Consider the following 16,936-nt stretch of genomic DNA (forward strand, 5'->3'; position numbering starts at 1 on the left):
TATATACATAAAATTTTCGTTTTGATCCGATTATATACATTTAAAGAAATAAATATATAAATTTATTTTTATATTAGATGAATATAATTATGTATATGTAATATGCAAAGATAAAATGATTATATATCAATAATTGTGTTAATAATTTGTGATAATTGGATCGAATCAAAATTCCATGTATAAAATTACACAAAATCAAAGCTCATGAATAAAATTACATTTTAGACTAAAGTTCATTTATAATTTTAGATAATAATAAGTTGATAAACTTTAACTTTATTACATTTTTAATTGTTAATTGATTAATGTAACATTTCGCTTTTCAGTGAAATCGGAACAGTGGTTTCAAGATTACAAATCCGAAGTTAGAAGAAAATTTATTTTAATATTATTTTATAGTCTACAGTATGATAGAAATATCGTATGAAAATTTTGTTCAGAAATTTTATTGATTACATGTCTAATTTGATAAAGAGAACTAAATTGCATAAAGTGCAAAAGTTGAATTCTAGTAGTTAAAGGGATCAAATAGCTATGAAATTTAAAATTTGAGATCCTTATATGACAAATATGCCATTTAAGGGAGTTAGTAGATAATGATGATTATTCATCATTGGAAATTGAAGAAATATTAAGGATAATTTTGGAAAGTAAATGATAAAATGATGATAAATGAATTAAATAATTAAATTATTATCATTTTCATTATCTTTTCTAAAATAAAACATGGAAACCCTAACCATGAGAGTTTAGCTCAAGCAAACGTATTTTACTTAATTAGATCCGGATAGACTTAACAAGGAGTTAGATCGAGGAAAAGAGAAAGTATCATATTAGTAACCTTTGTATCTACATATACTTATCAAGGTAAGTTCGTGTAACTAAATTGTAAATTTATATGTTTTAAATTGAACATTATTGTGTGTGATTTGTATGATTGCCATGAATATTATTAATCACATATCCGACAAGTAGCAAGTCCCGTTTGAACCTTAGAAAATCGATGGATACGAATGACATGTCATTAAAGGTTCCCGACTGGTTGTGGTCCTGCATGTGTTGCAGACACACTATGACTTTTACGAGCTTCTCGATAATTGCTCTCCCATGAGCTTTCTGATTTATGGCTCTTATGAGCTTGCCGATATACAGCTCGATTGAGCTTCCCGTTATACAACTCGAAAGAGCTTCCTGTTTACATGCTCGCATGGGCATACTTGCATATGAATTGACGGATTACAGATTAGTACACCTCGTGTGTACTACCTATATATCTAACGATATTTTAAATGGTTCAACGGGAAAAGTTTTGATATAAGATAATATGAGTTCAAAACGAACTATTACTCGTCTATACATGAAGTGCATGGAAATTATATTACCTGATATATTGATGCATGAATTGGTTGCTATTGAATGTGAAACTTGCTTGATGACTTTGTTCATCCATGATTAAGGGCTATTGTATGTGATTACTTGGCTAACATGATAAGGATATGTGTTTAGGCTTTTGGCCAAGTTGGTTTGGATAATTCTTGTATACTTACCTTATATGTGAAATAATAGTAAGTTAAATTTCATGTTATACGAATTTACTAAGCTTAAGTGCTTACTCTGTTTTATTTTTCCTGTTTTATAGTAATTCTAAAGCTCGATTTGGTTGGAAGCTGGTTGGAGTTACTTCACACTATCCATCGGCCCATTTTGGTTTATATAGTAAATCAATTTTGGTTATAATGGCATGTATAGGTCAATTTGGCCAAATGTTGGCATGTAAATGTTTTGTTGTGATTAGCCATTTGAATGACTTGTGTTTGATACATTTCGATATATATATATATATATATATATATATATATATATATATATATATATATATAGTCTTATAACATTTGATGTATGATTGAAATGGTTGAATGATGGAAATCATATAGGCATATTGTTGATTAGTTTGAGATAATATATATGTATTTGGTCAAATTGGTAAGTATGGATTCTTGGATATATGTGGTGTTATGTCATGTATAAAACTTGATTATGGCTTGGTTTGAATTCCTTGATATAGTTTCTTGATGTCTAAAAATGTTGAAATAGGTTGATGACAAGTTGGGTGAGAAATGTGGCTTGAAAATGACATATTTTTGTCCACACGGGTGGAGACACGGGTGTGTGTCTCAACCGTGTGTGATACACGGTTAAGTGACATGGCCGTGCGTCCCCCTGCATATTTTAATTTGCAAGACAGAATGCTCACACGGCCTAGCATATGGGCGTGTGGCTTGGCTGTGTGGCCCAAGTCATAGAGCTCTCAAGTTTGGACACAGGCTGGACACGACCGTGTGTCCCTATTTTGAATGCTTACACTGTAACACCCCTAACCCTTATCCTTCGCCGAAACAGAGTTATGGAGTATTACTGGACTTTTCAAATCAAATACGAACATTTCATATCATTTAACATACATATTAGAAACTAATCATAAATCACTCATATTGTCCATTGTATGAGCCATCGAGGCCCAAAATACACATTAGATACAAATCGGGACTATACCGGAAACTCGAATTTTTTTTCGAAAATATTAAAAATTTTCCTAAGTGCAGGGGACACACGCCCATGTGGCCAAGCCATGTGGCTCACACGGTCAATAGACACGCTTGTGTCTTAGGCCGTGTGGGAATTCGAAGTGGGACACATGGCTGTGTCCCAGGCTATGTCCAATTTAGACTTGGATCACATGGCCAAGCCACATGCCCGTGTGCTAGGCTGTGTGAGCATACTGACTTGTAATATAAAGGTATAGGGGTCACACGGCCAAGCTACACATCTGTATGCTAGGCCGTGTGAAAATACCTGAGCATTCTGTTTCTCAATTTTAAAGATGCAGGGGACACACGGCCATACCACATGCTTATATGCTAGGCCGTGTGTCACACATGGTTGAGACACACGCCCGTGTCTCTACTCGTGTGGATGAAAATAAGCCATTTTAAGGCCACATATCTCACCCATATTTGATTTCAACCTAAACACTTCAAATTTCATACTTATAGGCCATAACAAGACCTTCAATACACTCAAATCAAGCTTTAAGCATGTCATATTTATACAGCTTGGCTACACAGACGTGTGTCACCTGCTCCTTTGAAAAATTTTAATATTTTCTGAAAAATTTGTTGAGTACTCGGTTTAGTCGCGACTTGTTTCTAATGTGTATTTTGGGCCTCGAGGGCTCATATAAGGGACAATATGATTAATTATGATTAGTTTTTGATATAAATGTTAAATGATATTAAATGTCTGTATTTGATCTGTAAATTTCGGTGATGCTCCATCACCCTGTTCCGACAAAGAATATAGGTTAGGGGTGTTACACACGGCCTGAGACACGGGCGTGTGTCCTCTGCACCTTTGAAAAATTTTAATATTTTTCGAAAAATTTTCTGAGTACCTGGTTTACTCCCGACTTGTTTCTAATGTGTATTTTGGGCCGCGAAGGCTCACATAAGGGACAATATGATTGCTTTTGATTGGTTTCTGATATGATTGCTAAATGATATGAAATGTCTGTTATATGATCTGTAAACTCTGAAAATGCTCCGTAACCCTGTTCCGGTGATGAATACATGTTAAGGGTGTTATAATTAATATTATTATAAGTAACTTTTCTTATTTATTTATTTATTTAAAAGAAGTTGACATTTTGTATATTGTTATCATTAGTCTTGTACATTTTTTTAAATTTTCATAATTAACTTCACTCTTACTACAATTTAAAGTTGGTTTCATTTTATTTATGATTAAGTATAATTAAATAAAAATTCTATTAGGTTATTTCATATTGCCTCAGTCAAATTAATGAATTTTACATTCCAACCCATTATACCAAACCCTAGTAAGAAAAGGTTTCTGAATAACCTAAATAGTTATACTTACATGTTCTTTGATCCAAACTGTCCCTAACGACAAGGATTAGATTAGAGGCGATGCTAATCGTATTAAAATAGTACTTAGCATATTGTTTTATTTATGTGTGTGTTCTCGATTGAAGCGCCTTGTCAACCATGGGAGGCAAATGAGTTGCATCATGTCATGTGTGAACCTTTGTTTATAACATCAGTTTGGGTATTGTAACTCCACTGAAATTTAAAAAGAAAAATATGAAAATGGTTCTACTCCATTATAAACTGTAACTGCTAAGTAAAATAAACATGAAAAATGAATCCAACGGTGGGCTTTTCTTTTCTTTTTTTAAGGATACTTTGACGGTTCTAACTTGGTTTCGTTTGAATGTCTGCATCCAGTTTTCTGAAACATGTAACCAAAAATGAATCCTGCTGCATTTTGTTCGAGATCTCTCACCTTTGTTTTAAAAGAAGAGAAAAAACAAAAGAGAAGTCGTCCTCAAATTGGCTTCAATCTCAGTTGTTTCGTTTGGTCTCTGAGACGGACAAGTATGCCGTATGCATACTGTTGAGGTTAAAAATCGAACAGGACACAGAGAATGGTGGGAAGGTCTGCCTGTAGTTTCTGCTAGTGTGCTTCGTATTGGGTGGTCCATAGTAAATAAAAAGGGCAAATGGGTTATGTTATCAGCCCCTGGTTTTTCGATCCCTGTCTGCTTTGCTTTGATTGTGTCACTCTGACTCCTTATCCCTATCATTTCTCTCTGTTCCCTTGCGCGCCACCCCAATCACTGCTTCTTTACTTCTTTGCATTTACCGATACAAATGCAAGTTATTGGGTTTAAACTCATATGTTGTAGATTTGCTTTCGGCAGTATTAAAGCTGAAAGTGAACGGTAATGTACTAGATAGTCTAGATTTCATTAATATATATTTTTTATCCTGTTTTAAATCCAGTATACATTCAAAGAACGGAACCCATCACCAGCACCAGTATCTATATCACATTACTGTAGTTAAAAAGTGAAAATTTCAGCGCACTGAATTTGAAGCCTTTAACACAATTTCATTACCATTTAGACTAATGCATTTTTGGATAAGTGAAAGAGATAAAACTTTTTTTCCCTATTAATTCGTATAACAGGATTGCTACCCCATACTATAAGGCTAAACTAACTGGCCATGGGTTCGCATAAAGGAGATACAGTGAAACTTAGGCTAGAAAAATTATTCAAATATGTACAGTGTTCTGCAGTAAGAGGGCACGTGATGTCTCTGTTGCATTTCAAGATGCCGTGCAGCTCAGGTCTTGTTTAAGAATACCCTGGGAGTAATTCCCTATACATATGACTGTTAATCTCTAGTGCACCGTTCAGGTGACCAAAATTTAAAACGAAAGAGACACGGTTTATTATTTTATATTCAAAAGCTGGTTGACTGCTCAATCTTTGGATGATTTACTTTTGTCCTTTCTTTTTGTCCAAGTCTAACAGTACGATTTCTTTTGGGTAATGTTGGGGCCGAGGCTTGAGATTTGAGAAGTTGGGATGCGTTATATGACCCATAGTGAGAAGCTTTAGGTATTAACCCTTTTGTATCCAAAAATTTTCTGTCTTTCCAAGTTTTAGAGGGGCACAGCCACAGATCATATCATATTGGTATTTGGTTTTTAAAGTAAAAGCAACTTCTTCATGTCATTAAACTGAAATGACTTGAGCAATAAATAAACAAAATTTACTTATTACAGAGTGGGTTATTCTTTTTCAATCATAATTAGAATGAGAAAAGGATGTAGTTATAATAATAGACTGAGAACATGAATTTATTAAAGAGTAAGCCAAATGAAAAAGAAAAAAAATCTTATACATAGATATAAGTTTTACATCGATAGTGATACTCAGCATTACAGAGCCAAAGTAAGAAGATAAAAATGTACACTTAACTAAGGAATAGGGTCACAAACTTCTCAAGTGTGAGAAATCTGTATGTTTTTCATTCATGACGATAAGCTGTCTTGACTCTTAGCCGATAACCGCTTTAAGAACTCATAGGTAGTGATCATGGTTGTTGCAGACATAGACATTGATGCCCACCTTGGTCCCAGTCCCCTGTAACAAGCAGACAATCCGCCTTCTTTAACCAAATTCCTTATTGTCTGCAAAACCGTCATAGGTCTTCTTACCCCATTCTCTTCTCCATCCAGGACCTGTAACCTGGTCTTGATGGTGTCAAGTGGCATAGTGATTAAAGCTGAAACACCACTAGCCATGGCTGCACTTAAACCTTGGACTGCCACCACGGCCCTTGAATCAGGCTTGAAACCAGATCCTTCAATCACACCAGTTTCATCTTTTTTACCCATGGAGCAACCAATACCACCCCAAATGAGCTTGTGAGCAAGAGAGTAAGATGTCCACCAAACAGCATTAGATGGTGCATATGTCAATATTGAGATCCCAAATCCCCTATACAACCCTTTAGGACCATCTGCATACAGAATCTTCCTAAACGCATCAAGACCATTCTTATATCGACAAGAATGCACGTTTGAAATTGCATTCTTGCAACTGTTACAATTGTTGTAACCTTGAACCATAAGTCTTTGGCTCACAACATCGATTGGGGTCCAAACGAGTTGTGCAGCCATAGCTGAATTTAACCCAGCAGCAGCACTAGCTATAGCCGTTGCTGTAGTGTCTGAAAACCCTAAACGAACAGTTGCAGTGCCAACACTGCTCTTGGTAACCTCAAGGGCTCCCATGTAAAGTGCTCGAGCTGGGATTGTCCCCATCAAGGAGGTACCAAAACCCCTATAGAATCCTCTCAACCCTTCATATCTCATAATAGAGAGAGACATATTAGAGCAAGAAATTTGAGCGGATGACACCTGTTGCCTAGTTTTCAAGACTACTATAGGGTAAAGAGCAGCAGATACACCTGAAAATAAAGCCGCACCAAGGAAAAAGAACTTGGATTTATCAAGCATGTGCCAATCTATATCTGCCGGTATATGAATCTCTGACCTTGAATCATCCTCAGCTGCACTTAAACTCATTTTCGCCACTTTGTAAACTGTTTAGTGCAAATAACTAAATTCTGCCCTCTCTTTTTGTTATCCTTTCACCAAAATTAATCAGAAACCACCTCAAAATCCTATTCAAAACTCAAATGTAAAACAACCCAGCTCTATTAAAATATAACTCCAATTACTTGGGTTTTCTATAAAATTACAGCTACAAATTAATACGAGAGCGATGAAAAGATCAAAAGGCAAAAAGAAGGAAAATTTATGAGGGGTATTTATTCTTCCAGTATTTGGACTGTACAAAAGTTAGGAAATCTAAGCGGAAAGAAAAAGGAAAAAAAAAAAAAAGATTTCTTTCGTTAGTATGATTAGGTATAAAAATAAAAAAAAGAATGGGGTTTTGTTGGTTTTCTTTTCTTCCTTTTGCGAAGCCAAATTTGAGAGCGAACGTGGATCAGCAGAAATAAGTCGAACATTCACTCACCATACAAGAACCCCAGATTTTATTTTTGAGTCTTACCAGAAAAAGTCCAAACCTTTGCAACATCTTCAATCAAGGCTTCATCTTTATTTGTCAAATAGGCAACTGGGAAATCATAAAGAGAGAGAAGCACAGATCTCAAAAGCGCAAAGAATATAAATGAAGTGGGGCAAAAAGTGGGTTATGGGGGTGGCGGGTTCACGGAAAATGAAATTCTGAAGAGGATAATGTCAATAAGAAGGAAATGGTAAGTGAAGGAGTGGGAGAGAATGAGAAAAAAGTAGAGCGCTTTAACGGTAGAGACCAGAGAGGAATGGGATTGTCGCAAAGTGTTAGCGTATCGAGGAAAACAGACACGTGTCCAGTAATTGCTTCTATAGGTATTAGTTTTATAGGCTGATTTTAAGGTTCACTTGTTTTAAGCAGCTTGATTGTTGGCAGGGATTAGCTTGCTTGCTACCCTCTGATTTCCAACTAAACTGTGGGTGAGTCAGTCCCAGTAATATGTTTGTGTTTTATAAATGGATGCCTCAAATTTCATATACAGGATGTCGGTAACCAGTATCTCACCATTTATGGCAACAAGGAACCCTCTGATTTGAGTCTGCTTTTTCCTTTTCTCTTTGAGGTAAGTTAAAATACAGCAGAGCAGGCCATTCTATCTATTTATCTATCTATCAAAAGACATCACCTTTTACTCATTGTTTTGGCCCATAAAACTCTGTGTTTCAGTCTTGACTTTGAGCCAGGGAACTAAAAAATTAACCTTTGACACATTAGGTATTAAAGTAAAAATGAAATTGGATAAGATTCTGATAAGGAATTTTGATCAGGACATGACATGATGAGATGAACCTTTTATGCTGGTCAAGCTTGGCCCAAGAGCAAATTTGGGTTTTTTTAGCCTTGTTACACATGAAATTATTCATTGCAGATTTGATCCAACCTATCTTGCATGGCAACACGGGCCCTGGAATTGTTAAGTACAGTTTAGACCCAAAATATTAAAGAAATAGAAAATTACAGAACAATTGCTCGTCTTCTTCAATATTCTAGACAGAATGTTACAGAGCCCCATTACCAAACTTTTCCATCTGCACCGATTAATCTCTAGAACTCTCGTCTCTCTTGATTACCTCCTATAAATATGAATCAGCTCTTCGCTTTCCAAATCACTCTGAAAATCAGCTTAAAACTCATTACATAACATATCAAAAAGCGTCTTTCATTCTATATGCCTTGTCTGTTTATATTTTAGAGCTTGAATTATGGCTTTGAGGAACTTTGGCTTCGATTCTCCACTCTTTACAATCCTGGAAGACATGCTGGACATCCCGGAGGAACAAGAGAAGTCCCGAAACAACCCATCTCGAGCCTATGTTCGAGATGCAAAGGCCATGGCTGCCACTCCAGCTGACGTAATAGAGTACCCAACATCTTACGTCTTCATCGTGGACATGCCCGGCATAAATCACGGCGAGATCAAGGTGCAGGTTGAAAACGAGAATGTGCTTGTGGTGATCGGAGAGCGAAAGCGTGAGAAAGAGAAAGATGAGAAAGGAGTGAAGTATGTGAGGATGGAAAGGAGAGTGGGCAAGTTTATGAGGAAGTTCGCATTGCCTGAGAATGCGAATATGGATAAGATATCTGCAGTTTGTCAAGATGGGGTGTTGAGAGTGACGGTGGAGAAATTACCTCCACCTGAACCTAAGAAGCCTAAGACCATTGAAGTTAAAGTTGCATAAGAGAATTATGGTTGTTGATTGAATGCTGTTCGATTTGAGGAAAAAAAATCAAAGAAACGTCAGTGTCTCATTCTGGTTGTGTGAGTTTTGAAGTTTATCAGCACAGAATAATAAAGTTAAGGTTTCTTTATTTCATGTTGAAGAAGATCGAAAGTTGCGAATTAATGCAGTATAACAATAAAACTGGATTTTGGTTACTAGTTGCTGCATTTCTTTACAGCACAAAATAAAATTTGTTTTACCAAAAGACAACATCCCATTGAACAAACCCTTAATTTATTGCATCCTAAATCAACAGCTTAATTTTCAGCTATGCTATTCTTCAACCTAGCTTCGTCATGCATATTATAGATGGAGTTGAGAGTCATGGGATTCCATCCATCTATCACCTTTTTTTTTTTTTTTTTCAGTCTTGGCTTCTTAAGATAACTTATTGTAATAATTTCTGTCTCATTTTAAGAATTAGTGTAAGCATTTGTATGCTATGAAAGTTATTAATAGTATACTTCTTGAAAAATGGGAACTGAATCCATTACAACTTTAAAAAAAGAAAGTAAAAATAAAGCATTCTTCCTCTCGTTAGGATCTTCGACCTTTGCTTTCATTTTTTGTTTTTTAAGACGACTCTTTTCTTCCTTCATTTGATCACTAAGCTTACGTTTCAATAGATAATAACTCGAGAACTGGTTTGAAATCAGAAAATGAGAGAGCTGGGTGTATCATTTGATTCAAGAAACACTGCTTGGATGTCTAGGCCTTAGAACCGGTAGGCTGTCTCAAAGCTTTGAACTATTGTATAATAATACTATTATTTGATGCGATCAAACTCTTATTAAAGATCTTTTTGCATTAGGTTATGAGTTTCCTCAGGAAAAAGAGCATATGAACCCTAAAATGTTCGGTTTTATAGGAATTTTTGGATTTTGATTTTCGATTTTTCTCTAATTTTCTTCTTTTTGGAAGTTATTATCTGCTGTTCTTTTTAGTTGTGTTGTTAAACGGTTTGCCCTACTGTTTAATTCTAACCAATGATTAAAAAGAACCATTCCAAGAAAAACAAAACAAAATCCGGCCCACCGCACCGTATGTAGTGTCAATCAATGACTCGCTCTTTCCTGTAGTGTGTAAGAAATTCTAGACCTTCCCAAAACATTCTGGAAAAGTGGAAATCCTTGAAGGATATGTGACATTATAACACAGCCTTCTCGAAAACTCTCGACGTCTTCTTCCAGAAACTTCCTACCCAACCTTATAAATGAGCTAATACCATTCATGATTCTCCATCCAAGCCGAGAAACGTAGTGAATTTGCAACCGAAAACCAAATCAAAATCTTCGCAATCTCATCCAGCTACAAAAAAGAAAAATGGATCTCAGAATCATGGGTTTCGATTCTCCGCTCTTGAATACTCTCCAACATATGATGGATCTTTCTGACGATACGGAGAAGATCCCGAACGCACCATCAAAGGTTTACATGCGGGATGCCAAGGCCATGGCTGCAACACCAGCGGACATTAAGGAGTACCCCAAGTCTTATGTGTTCATCGTCGACATGCCGGGGCTGAAATCAGGGGACATCAAGGTCCAAGTGGAGGACGACAATATGCTCTTGATCAGCGGAGAAAGGAAGCGAGAGGAAGAGAAAGAAGGAGCCAAGTACGTAAGAATGGAGAGGCGGGTCGGCAAGCTTATGAGGAAATTTGCGTTGCCTGAGAATGCTAACACTGATGCCATCTCTGCAATCTGTCAAGACGGGGTTTTAACTGTTACTGTGGAGAAACTGCCACCCCCTGAGCCTAAGAAACCCAAGACCATCGAGGTTAAAATAGCTTGAAGCAGCTTTAGATTTACGGTTAATTGTCAATGGGGGCTTTAAATAAGTTGGGGGTTAGCCCTGTAAGTAGTTTCTAGCGTTTGCCGTGGTGGTTTCTGAGTGTGTTAAACGTTTGATATCAGAGTTCTATGTCGTGTTGTGTTGAAATCATGAAATGCAGATTTTACTGTTAGTATTTTCTTGTATTTTCCATCTCTGGTTTTAATCACATATGTTTTTTGCTAACAATGGTCAATGGAAATCCTCATGCCAAGCAGAAATTTATGGCTAAAAAAGAAAGGGAAAGACTCGCAGCAAATTGTATTAAAACTTGGGAGGTAACATGACAAAACAGGGTTGATTAAAAAAATTTAAATCAAATAGCATGTTGTTATTTCAGGTTAACCCTAAAACTAGGTTTAGAATATAAAAACATTTTAAACATTCCGCCATACAGGGTTGGCATTCTAATTCTCGCCTCTTTCTTGCTAAGATTTTTCCTTTTAGTACGCTTTACAAGAGACAGATGAGATGAATCAGGGCTCAGCGATGGGTGGATTACGGACCCTTCTTCCCTGACAAACAGAGCAATGAAAAAGCCTTCTTTGTCCTCAACAGGGTCAGTCCGGACCAAATGTTCAACTACAAAGCAATAACGCAGCATGGATTTTAACTAATTAATACACACCAGATACCAATATCCAAAAAGCTGCTAATCACAGACATGGATATTGTGGGGATAAATCATCAACTTACAGCCTTCTAGAACCGGAAGACCACGACGGTGCCACTGGGGAAAAGGTGTTCCTAGTCGAAAACCATGAGATGCAGCAAGGGGTAAAATAGACTTGACAACATCTTCATTTTCAATTTGGTGGATGGAACAAGTGCTGTAGACTATTCTCTCAACTTGTGGAACTGTAGTTGAGAATGTGAAACATATAATCAGCCCGCAATTTAAATGCCACATAATTAAAAGCATGAAACATATATATACTTAACAGCACAGTGCATGTGTTAGCACTTTCTTTTGAAAGGAGGCCAGCTTGGTAAGTCTCTCTGTTTCATCAACATTTGCTGATTGACCTGAAAAATTTAATATGAAAATAAGAGAGAAAACAAGGAGCAATTTGGATAGAGTTAAAATCTATGAGCAGCATAATGTTCACATTGTAATGAAATAATAGTAACTGCAAAACTCATTTGATAATAAATACTTAAATAGGAAAATTAGCTTGGTATGACAATATAAGTAATACCAAATAAGTTCGCATCAGTAACACTTGCTTCTAGAAATTTTTATGATTGGAAAGATAGTGAGGGGATAGCCCCAAAGCTCACTATGTTTAACAAATTGAAAACTAAAATGAAGAGACAATTACTTTAATCACTAAAAAAAACTAAGAAAGGAAGCTATTACCACACTACAAGGATGCACATAATTACCTGCAGCATGAGATGGAAGCAGATGGTCCAATCTCTCAGCAACTGTACCAGATCCAGAGCAGGAAGGATCTAAAAGAATGGCACGGACCTGCAACGTCAATTTGCTTGAGAACTCGAAGAATAAGTAAGACTGTAGCATTAAAAGAGGCTAGAGGAGAAAGACATTTGATGTTTAAAACTAGTGAATGGAACTTGACACATTGCTGAGGTGAGCTGCTTACGCTTCAACTGAAAGCACAACAGGCTAACAAAAGAGCCATGCAACTAAAACTCATTTAGTTTCTACTTCTGAGACTCAAACAAGTAAGTATTGCACAAACATCTGCCTTTCAAAAAAGGCATGTCTAACCTATTTTAACTCAGGACACAAATGAGTGCATGCTTACCTTGGAGTATGGGGGATCTTTTGGGTCTAAACTTAAAAAATCGCCATGAAAAACTTCAATATCTACAACCAATTAAGAATAACATACCACAGCAAAAATTTTCATTCAGAAGCGAGGATGATGATTAACAACATATGCGAGGAGTTGACTGAAATGAAAACAAAGAATCATAAAACAAGGATAACAGGAAAAGAATGCTTTACAATGAGAACAGATTTTAAGTTGTATATAGCAGGCTATTCCATGATGAAAACCAGTGTTATATAGAATAAGAGTAGTACTTAAATAGACAAATCTAAACAATATATAACAGTAGTACTTAAATAGACAAATCTAAACAATCAAAAGATATTTGCAAGGATACTACATGCGCCAGATAGTCTGACAGTGTCTGCTAAACGTTTTATCCTTTCCTTGTTCAGTTCACAGGCTATGACCTTTCCTTTCCCTCTCATAAGAGCAGCGAGATGGACAGTTTTATTCCCTGGAGCTGCACATGCATCAAGAACCTTCACAGAAACATGGAAGTAAGCAAGCTATAAATAGCTGCCAACATCAAACTCAAGCAGAAAACTTATGAATATCTACCACACAACCAAAACGAATCTGCATGGGTACAGAATATTTATATACTCACAAAAGTAAGGATGACTTGATATACCATGTACAACATAAAAATGATAAAAAAACAATTTCTCTAGCGAGAAGACTTGGTAAACAATCAATGTCTGATGACCATTAACTAACCTCCCATCCTGGATCAGGATCAAGAGCTGCTGCCACCATAGAACTTGCTTTCCCCTGTAAGATTGCAAATTTGAATCAAACAAGAAAAACTAAAAGAAATTGAGAAACTGCTATTAGTGCATAGTAACAATATTCCAACAGTAGACAACTATATTAGTCACTCATTTATGAACTTATTAATGACTTACTTGCATAAACACACTTCCATTCATGACCAAAGGGTGATCATGAAGATCACATTTTGGTGGGAGCTTTAACAAGTCAGGGACCAGGTCATCTTTCTCCACCTATTAAGAAAATGAAAATTTTAACAAAATAACACAAAAAAACCGACTTCAAAAAGTAGATACAGATTAGAGATATCAGCAAAGTAAAAACATAAGAAAGAAAAAGAAGAGGCTACCAAACCTGCAACCATGGACTTTTTATTAAATATATGATAAGAATAAGCAGCAAAAAGAAAGGCAAGAACGGTTGCTTTAGAGATTACTCTATATTCCATAAAACATTCAAAATAATGCATGACACCCCACTAAGGTTTAGCTTTAGCGTAGGTTGCAAAAGTACCATGTATTGTTTCCTCAAGTCAATTAAGGCGGAATCAACATCCAGTTTAAGTGTGTTGACACGAACATATCGTGGTTTTGAAACATCTGCAACACATTTACGCTACACATCAAGTAACGAAAGAATGACACACTTGGATGTAAGAAAACATCTTACTTAACACATACCAGGAGTTTGGTAACGGTCTAACAAATCTTCAATGCACTTCATCTTTTTCCTCACCAAAAGCCGAGCTAAAGCAGACTGAAGAGAAACTTTTCTCTGTAGCAAAAATTTCTCCGCATCGCCAACAAATGAAATTTCCTAGAGATCAGAATCATGAGACGAGATTACCACAAGTACAACAAAAAGGACACACAACATTGGCAAAAATAGCATCTAGAAGATGAAACCTTTAGCAAATAACTTCAAAACCATTCTATTAAAAAAGTCACTACAACTCCTCAGCATAGCTCACTCCCACATGAACTCAGTGAGACAATCTTAGAAATTCAGGAATTCTGAGGAAAGAAAGGTAAACAATATCATATTCACTTTTTTCACATTTGAAATAAAAGTTCCTTCTTAGAAAGCATAAGATTCTTTGAGACACTAGACATAAAACGGCTTATCGTTAATTGCATAGAAAGTTCACATATTGTCTCGAGAAATGCAGAAAGTGAAAAGAAAATGTAAAAAATGGAAATGTGAAGTTAATGAAGATACAAAAAAATAAAAAATAAAAATACCTGACCAAAAAGAATATCATAAGTGATTATATAAACCAATTCCACTTGCCTCTGCAGCATCAAGATAATAATCAGAATTATCAAACACTTTACAAGGCAAATTCAGGAAAAACAAAAATCACTAAAACTCATAAATTTTTACCTTCCATCTACTATTCAATATGTTAGCACCCTCCAGCACATCCTTAATGATAGGAAGATCTGAAAACAAGTCAACCCAAATGTGAAACGTAAACCAAAAAAGAAAAAGAAGAAGAGCTATGTTAAATAAAGCTTCGAATGGTTCTGCTATTATTATCAAACAGAAACACTGATAGAAATAAAGAGAAGAATAAAGTTAAGTTACGTTTGAGGGTTTGACAAACGAGAGCGAAAGTAGCCTTCTTGTTCTTAATAGACGGGCTATAAACAAGGGACTTTATGGTGGCTACCGCTCGTCGATGAGCGTCTCCTTGAAGAACTGATCGCAGTACCTTGGCCGCCTCCCTCCTCGAGAAGTAAGCAGACCTCTCGGCGTTACTCATTCGAGGCTTCTTCTTCTCGGCGGCTCCCGATGATGGTTGCTTCGCCTTGAAACGGGCCATTGTTTGCAAGAGAGTGGGGAGAGCCTTGGAGGGAGCAAGCAAAGAAAGAAACCTCTGAAATCCCACGATCGGATTCAACTCGATCCAAAACGCACCGTTTCCTCTTTGTGGAGCTTGGGCTCTCCACACCGGGCTGGAAATAAGTTTTAAGCCCAAGTTCGACCCAACAATCAATGCAGTGGGCTTGATGAGCCTCAAGGATCTGGATGTTGTGGTCACTGATATGGTCTCCATCACCAACAATTCCAGCCGTAACCAACCATAGAAAGGCCCATTAATCTATTTACATAATCCATAGCTCGTAAACCTGCCTCCAAACTGAGAGAATCTTTTCCTGTACTAAATGGGATGTGGATAGTGGACCACATTGAATTCTAGTCATTGCTGACATACAGAACCGGAACCACCTATGAGGCCTGAAGTCACATATTTGTAAGTCCAACTGCATTTTGTGGACAACTTCGTAAGTTTAATATTTTTTAAGATTACTTTAAAATAATAATTAAAATTAAATTTTAAAACAATAACATTTATTTAAATATTATTAAAAAATAACATTACAATTTACAAAAGCTCTTTTCCAAAAAGCATTTAAAAGCACATTTTGTGTTAAGGACTAGCAAGTTTTAAAATTAGTTGAAGTTGAAAATATTAATTACTTTTACCTTTGAATTTTAAGCTAATTTTACATGTTTTGATTAATACTAAAAATAACATGTACTGATTGAATGACAAATGATTGATGGTTGGGGAAAGAAAAGTGTGAAAATTGATTTTAGAAAGCCCATTTCCTTTTCCATTATAAAAGTATGTATTAGTTAGATAATTAATATAAAATGAGTATTAGCATGGAATGTTTTATTGTAAGCTTTTCAAAATTTTATATATCTATAAATTAAATTAAAGTTGGTTAAAATTTAAACTCAGGGCGAAGTTAGGAATTTTTTTGGGTCGAAATTAAATTGTAATTTTTACGATAGTAAAATTAAAATTTTACCATTTTAATAGTCTCTTTCTTTATATTTTTAAAGGATTAATCAATTTTTATCATTTTAGGATGCTAAAATGCAATTTTATCTTTGCTAATTTAAAATTTTAAAAATTTTAAAGGGCTTAAATGAAAATTTTTCCATTTTAGGGAGCCGAGGCCCCTGCCTTACCTCGATTTCGCTCTGATTTAACCGTCAACTTTTCAAAAGAATGGAATTATTTTTAATGAAAATATTAACTAAAATGCTAAAATTTTAAACATGAAAGCCCCCATGACAATCTATGTGTACTTTATATTTTTTACAAACTTAATATTTTATTTTATAAAATTCAAATTTTTTTGCTAATTTGACATTTAAGATAAATAATATCATATCAAGTATGTACACATGGATTGCCATGTAAGTTGACACACCAACGTCATTAAAAATTTAATTTTTAACTAATATTTTATTAAAAAATATTATTTGACTCTATTTAAAATATTAATAACAAATTTAGCTTTAAAAAATTAGAA

General features: G+C 35.5%; 4 protein-coding genes across 5 annotated transcripts; 2 read left to right on the forward strand and 2 right to left on the reverse strand.

Annotated features, from left to right (window-relative positions):
• Positions 1–5,747: 5,747 nt before the first annotated feature.
• On the reverse strand, positions 5,748–8,035 carry LOC108480470 (uncharacterized). Its single transcript, XM_017783488.2, has one exon. The coding sequence runs from the start codon at positions 6,958–6,960 to the stop codon at positions 5,902–5,904; it is 1,059 nt and encodes a 352-aa protein (XP_017638977.1). The 5' UTR covers positions 6,961–8,035; the 3' UTR covers positions 5,748–5,901.
• Positions 8,036–8,451: 416 nt separating this feature from the next.
• Positions 8,452–9,408, forward strand: LOC108480488 (17.6 kDa class II heat shock protein-like). The gene has a single exon (XM_017783509.2). It carries the CDS (start codon positions 8,680–8,682, stop codon positions 9,154–9,156), a length of 477 nt encoding a protein of 158 aa, XP_017638998.1. The 5' UTR covers positions 8,452–8,679; the 3' UTR covers positions 9,157–9,408.
• Positions 9,409–10,521: 1,113 nt separating this feature from the next.
• LOC108480498 (17.3 kDa class II heat shock protein-like) lies at positions 10,522–11,220 on the forward strand. The gene has a single exon (XM_017783520.2). It carries the CDS (start codon positions 10,522–10,524, stop codon positions 10,990–10,992), a length of 471 nt encoding a protein of 156 aa, XP_017639009.1. The 3' UTR covers positions 10,993–11,220.
• On the reverse strand, positions 10,811–15,509 carry LOC108480420 (25S rRNA (cytosine-C(5))-methyltransferase NSUN5). 2 transcript variants are annotated; one of them, XM_017783417.2, is made up of 13 exons: positions 15,192–15,509; positions 14,988–15,046; positions 14,846–14,896; positions 14,285–14,420; positions 14,118–14,203; positions 13,739–13,837; positions 13,551–13,604; positions 13,168–13,312; positions 12,804–12,865; positions 12,418–12,505; positions 11,974–12,057; positions 11,728–11,889; positions 10,811–11,613 (listed from the first exon to the last, which is right to left on the reverse strand). In XM_017783417.2, the coding sequence occupies exons 1-13, from the start codon at positions 15,427–15,429 to the stop codon at positions 11,363–11,365; spliced, it is 1,515 nt and encodes a 504-aa protein (XP_017638906.1). In that variant the 5' UTR covers positions 15,430–15,509; the 3' UTR covers positions 10,811–11,362. The 2 variants fall into 2 exon arrangements, with proteins under 2 accessions (XP_017638906.1, XP_052883851.1); XM_053027891.1 differs by lacking the exon at positions 14,846–14,896.
• Between the last annotated feature and the right edge of the window lie 1,427 nt (positions 15,510–16,936).

The sequence above is a fragment of the Gossypium arboreum genome, chromosome 5, assembly GCF_025698485.1.
Source record: "Gossypium arboreum isolate Shixiya-1 chromosome 5, ASM2569848v2, whole genome shotgun sequence".
Lineage (NCBI taxonomy): Eukaryota > Viridiplantae > Streptophyta > Magnoliopsida > Malvales > Malvaceae > Gossypium > Gossypium arboreum.

What these genes read in the sequence shown, in the direction of transcription:
- LOC108480420 (XM_017783417.2), bottom strand. Translation starts at nt 15,429, where the DNA reads ATGGCCCGTTTCAAGGCGAAGCAACCATCATCGGGAGCCGCCGAGAAG. An exon ending in CAGACTATCTGGCGCATGTA is followed by an intron (nt 12,866 to 13,167) that starts GTATCCTTGCAA and finishes AATTGGTTGTAG; the next exon opens with ATATTGAAGTTTTTCATGGC. An exon ending in GCTAACACATGCACTGTGCT is followed by an intron (nt 11,890 to 11,973) that starts GTTAAGTATATA and finishes TCTCAACTACAG; the next exon opens with TTCCACAAGTTGAGAGAATA.
- LOC108480498 (XM_017783520.2), top strand. Translation starts at nt 10,522, where the DNA reads ATGGATCTCAGAATCATGGGTTTCGATTCTCCGCTCTTGAATACTCTC.
- LOC108480488 (XM_017783509.2), top strand. Translation starts at nt 8,680, where the DNA reads ATGGCTTTGAGGAACTTTGGCTTCGATTCTCCACTCTTTACAATCCTG.
- LOC108480470 (XM_017783488.2), bottom strand. Translation starts at nt 6,960, where the DNA reads ATGAGTTTAAGTGCAGCTGAGGATGATTCAAGGTCAGAGATTCATATA.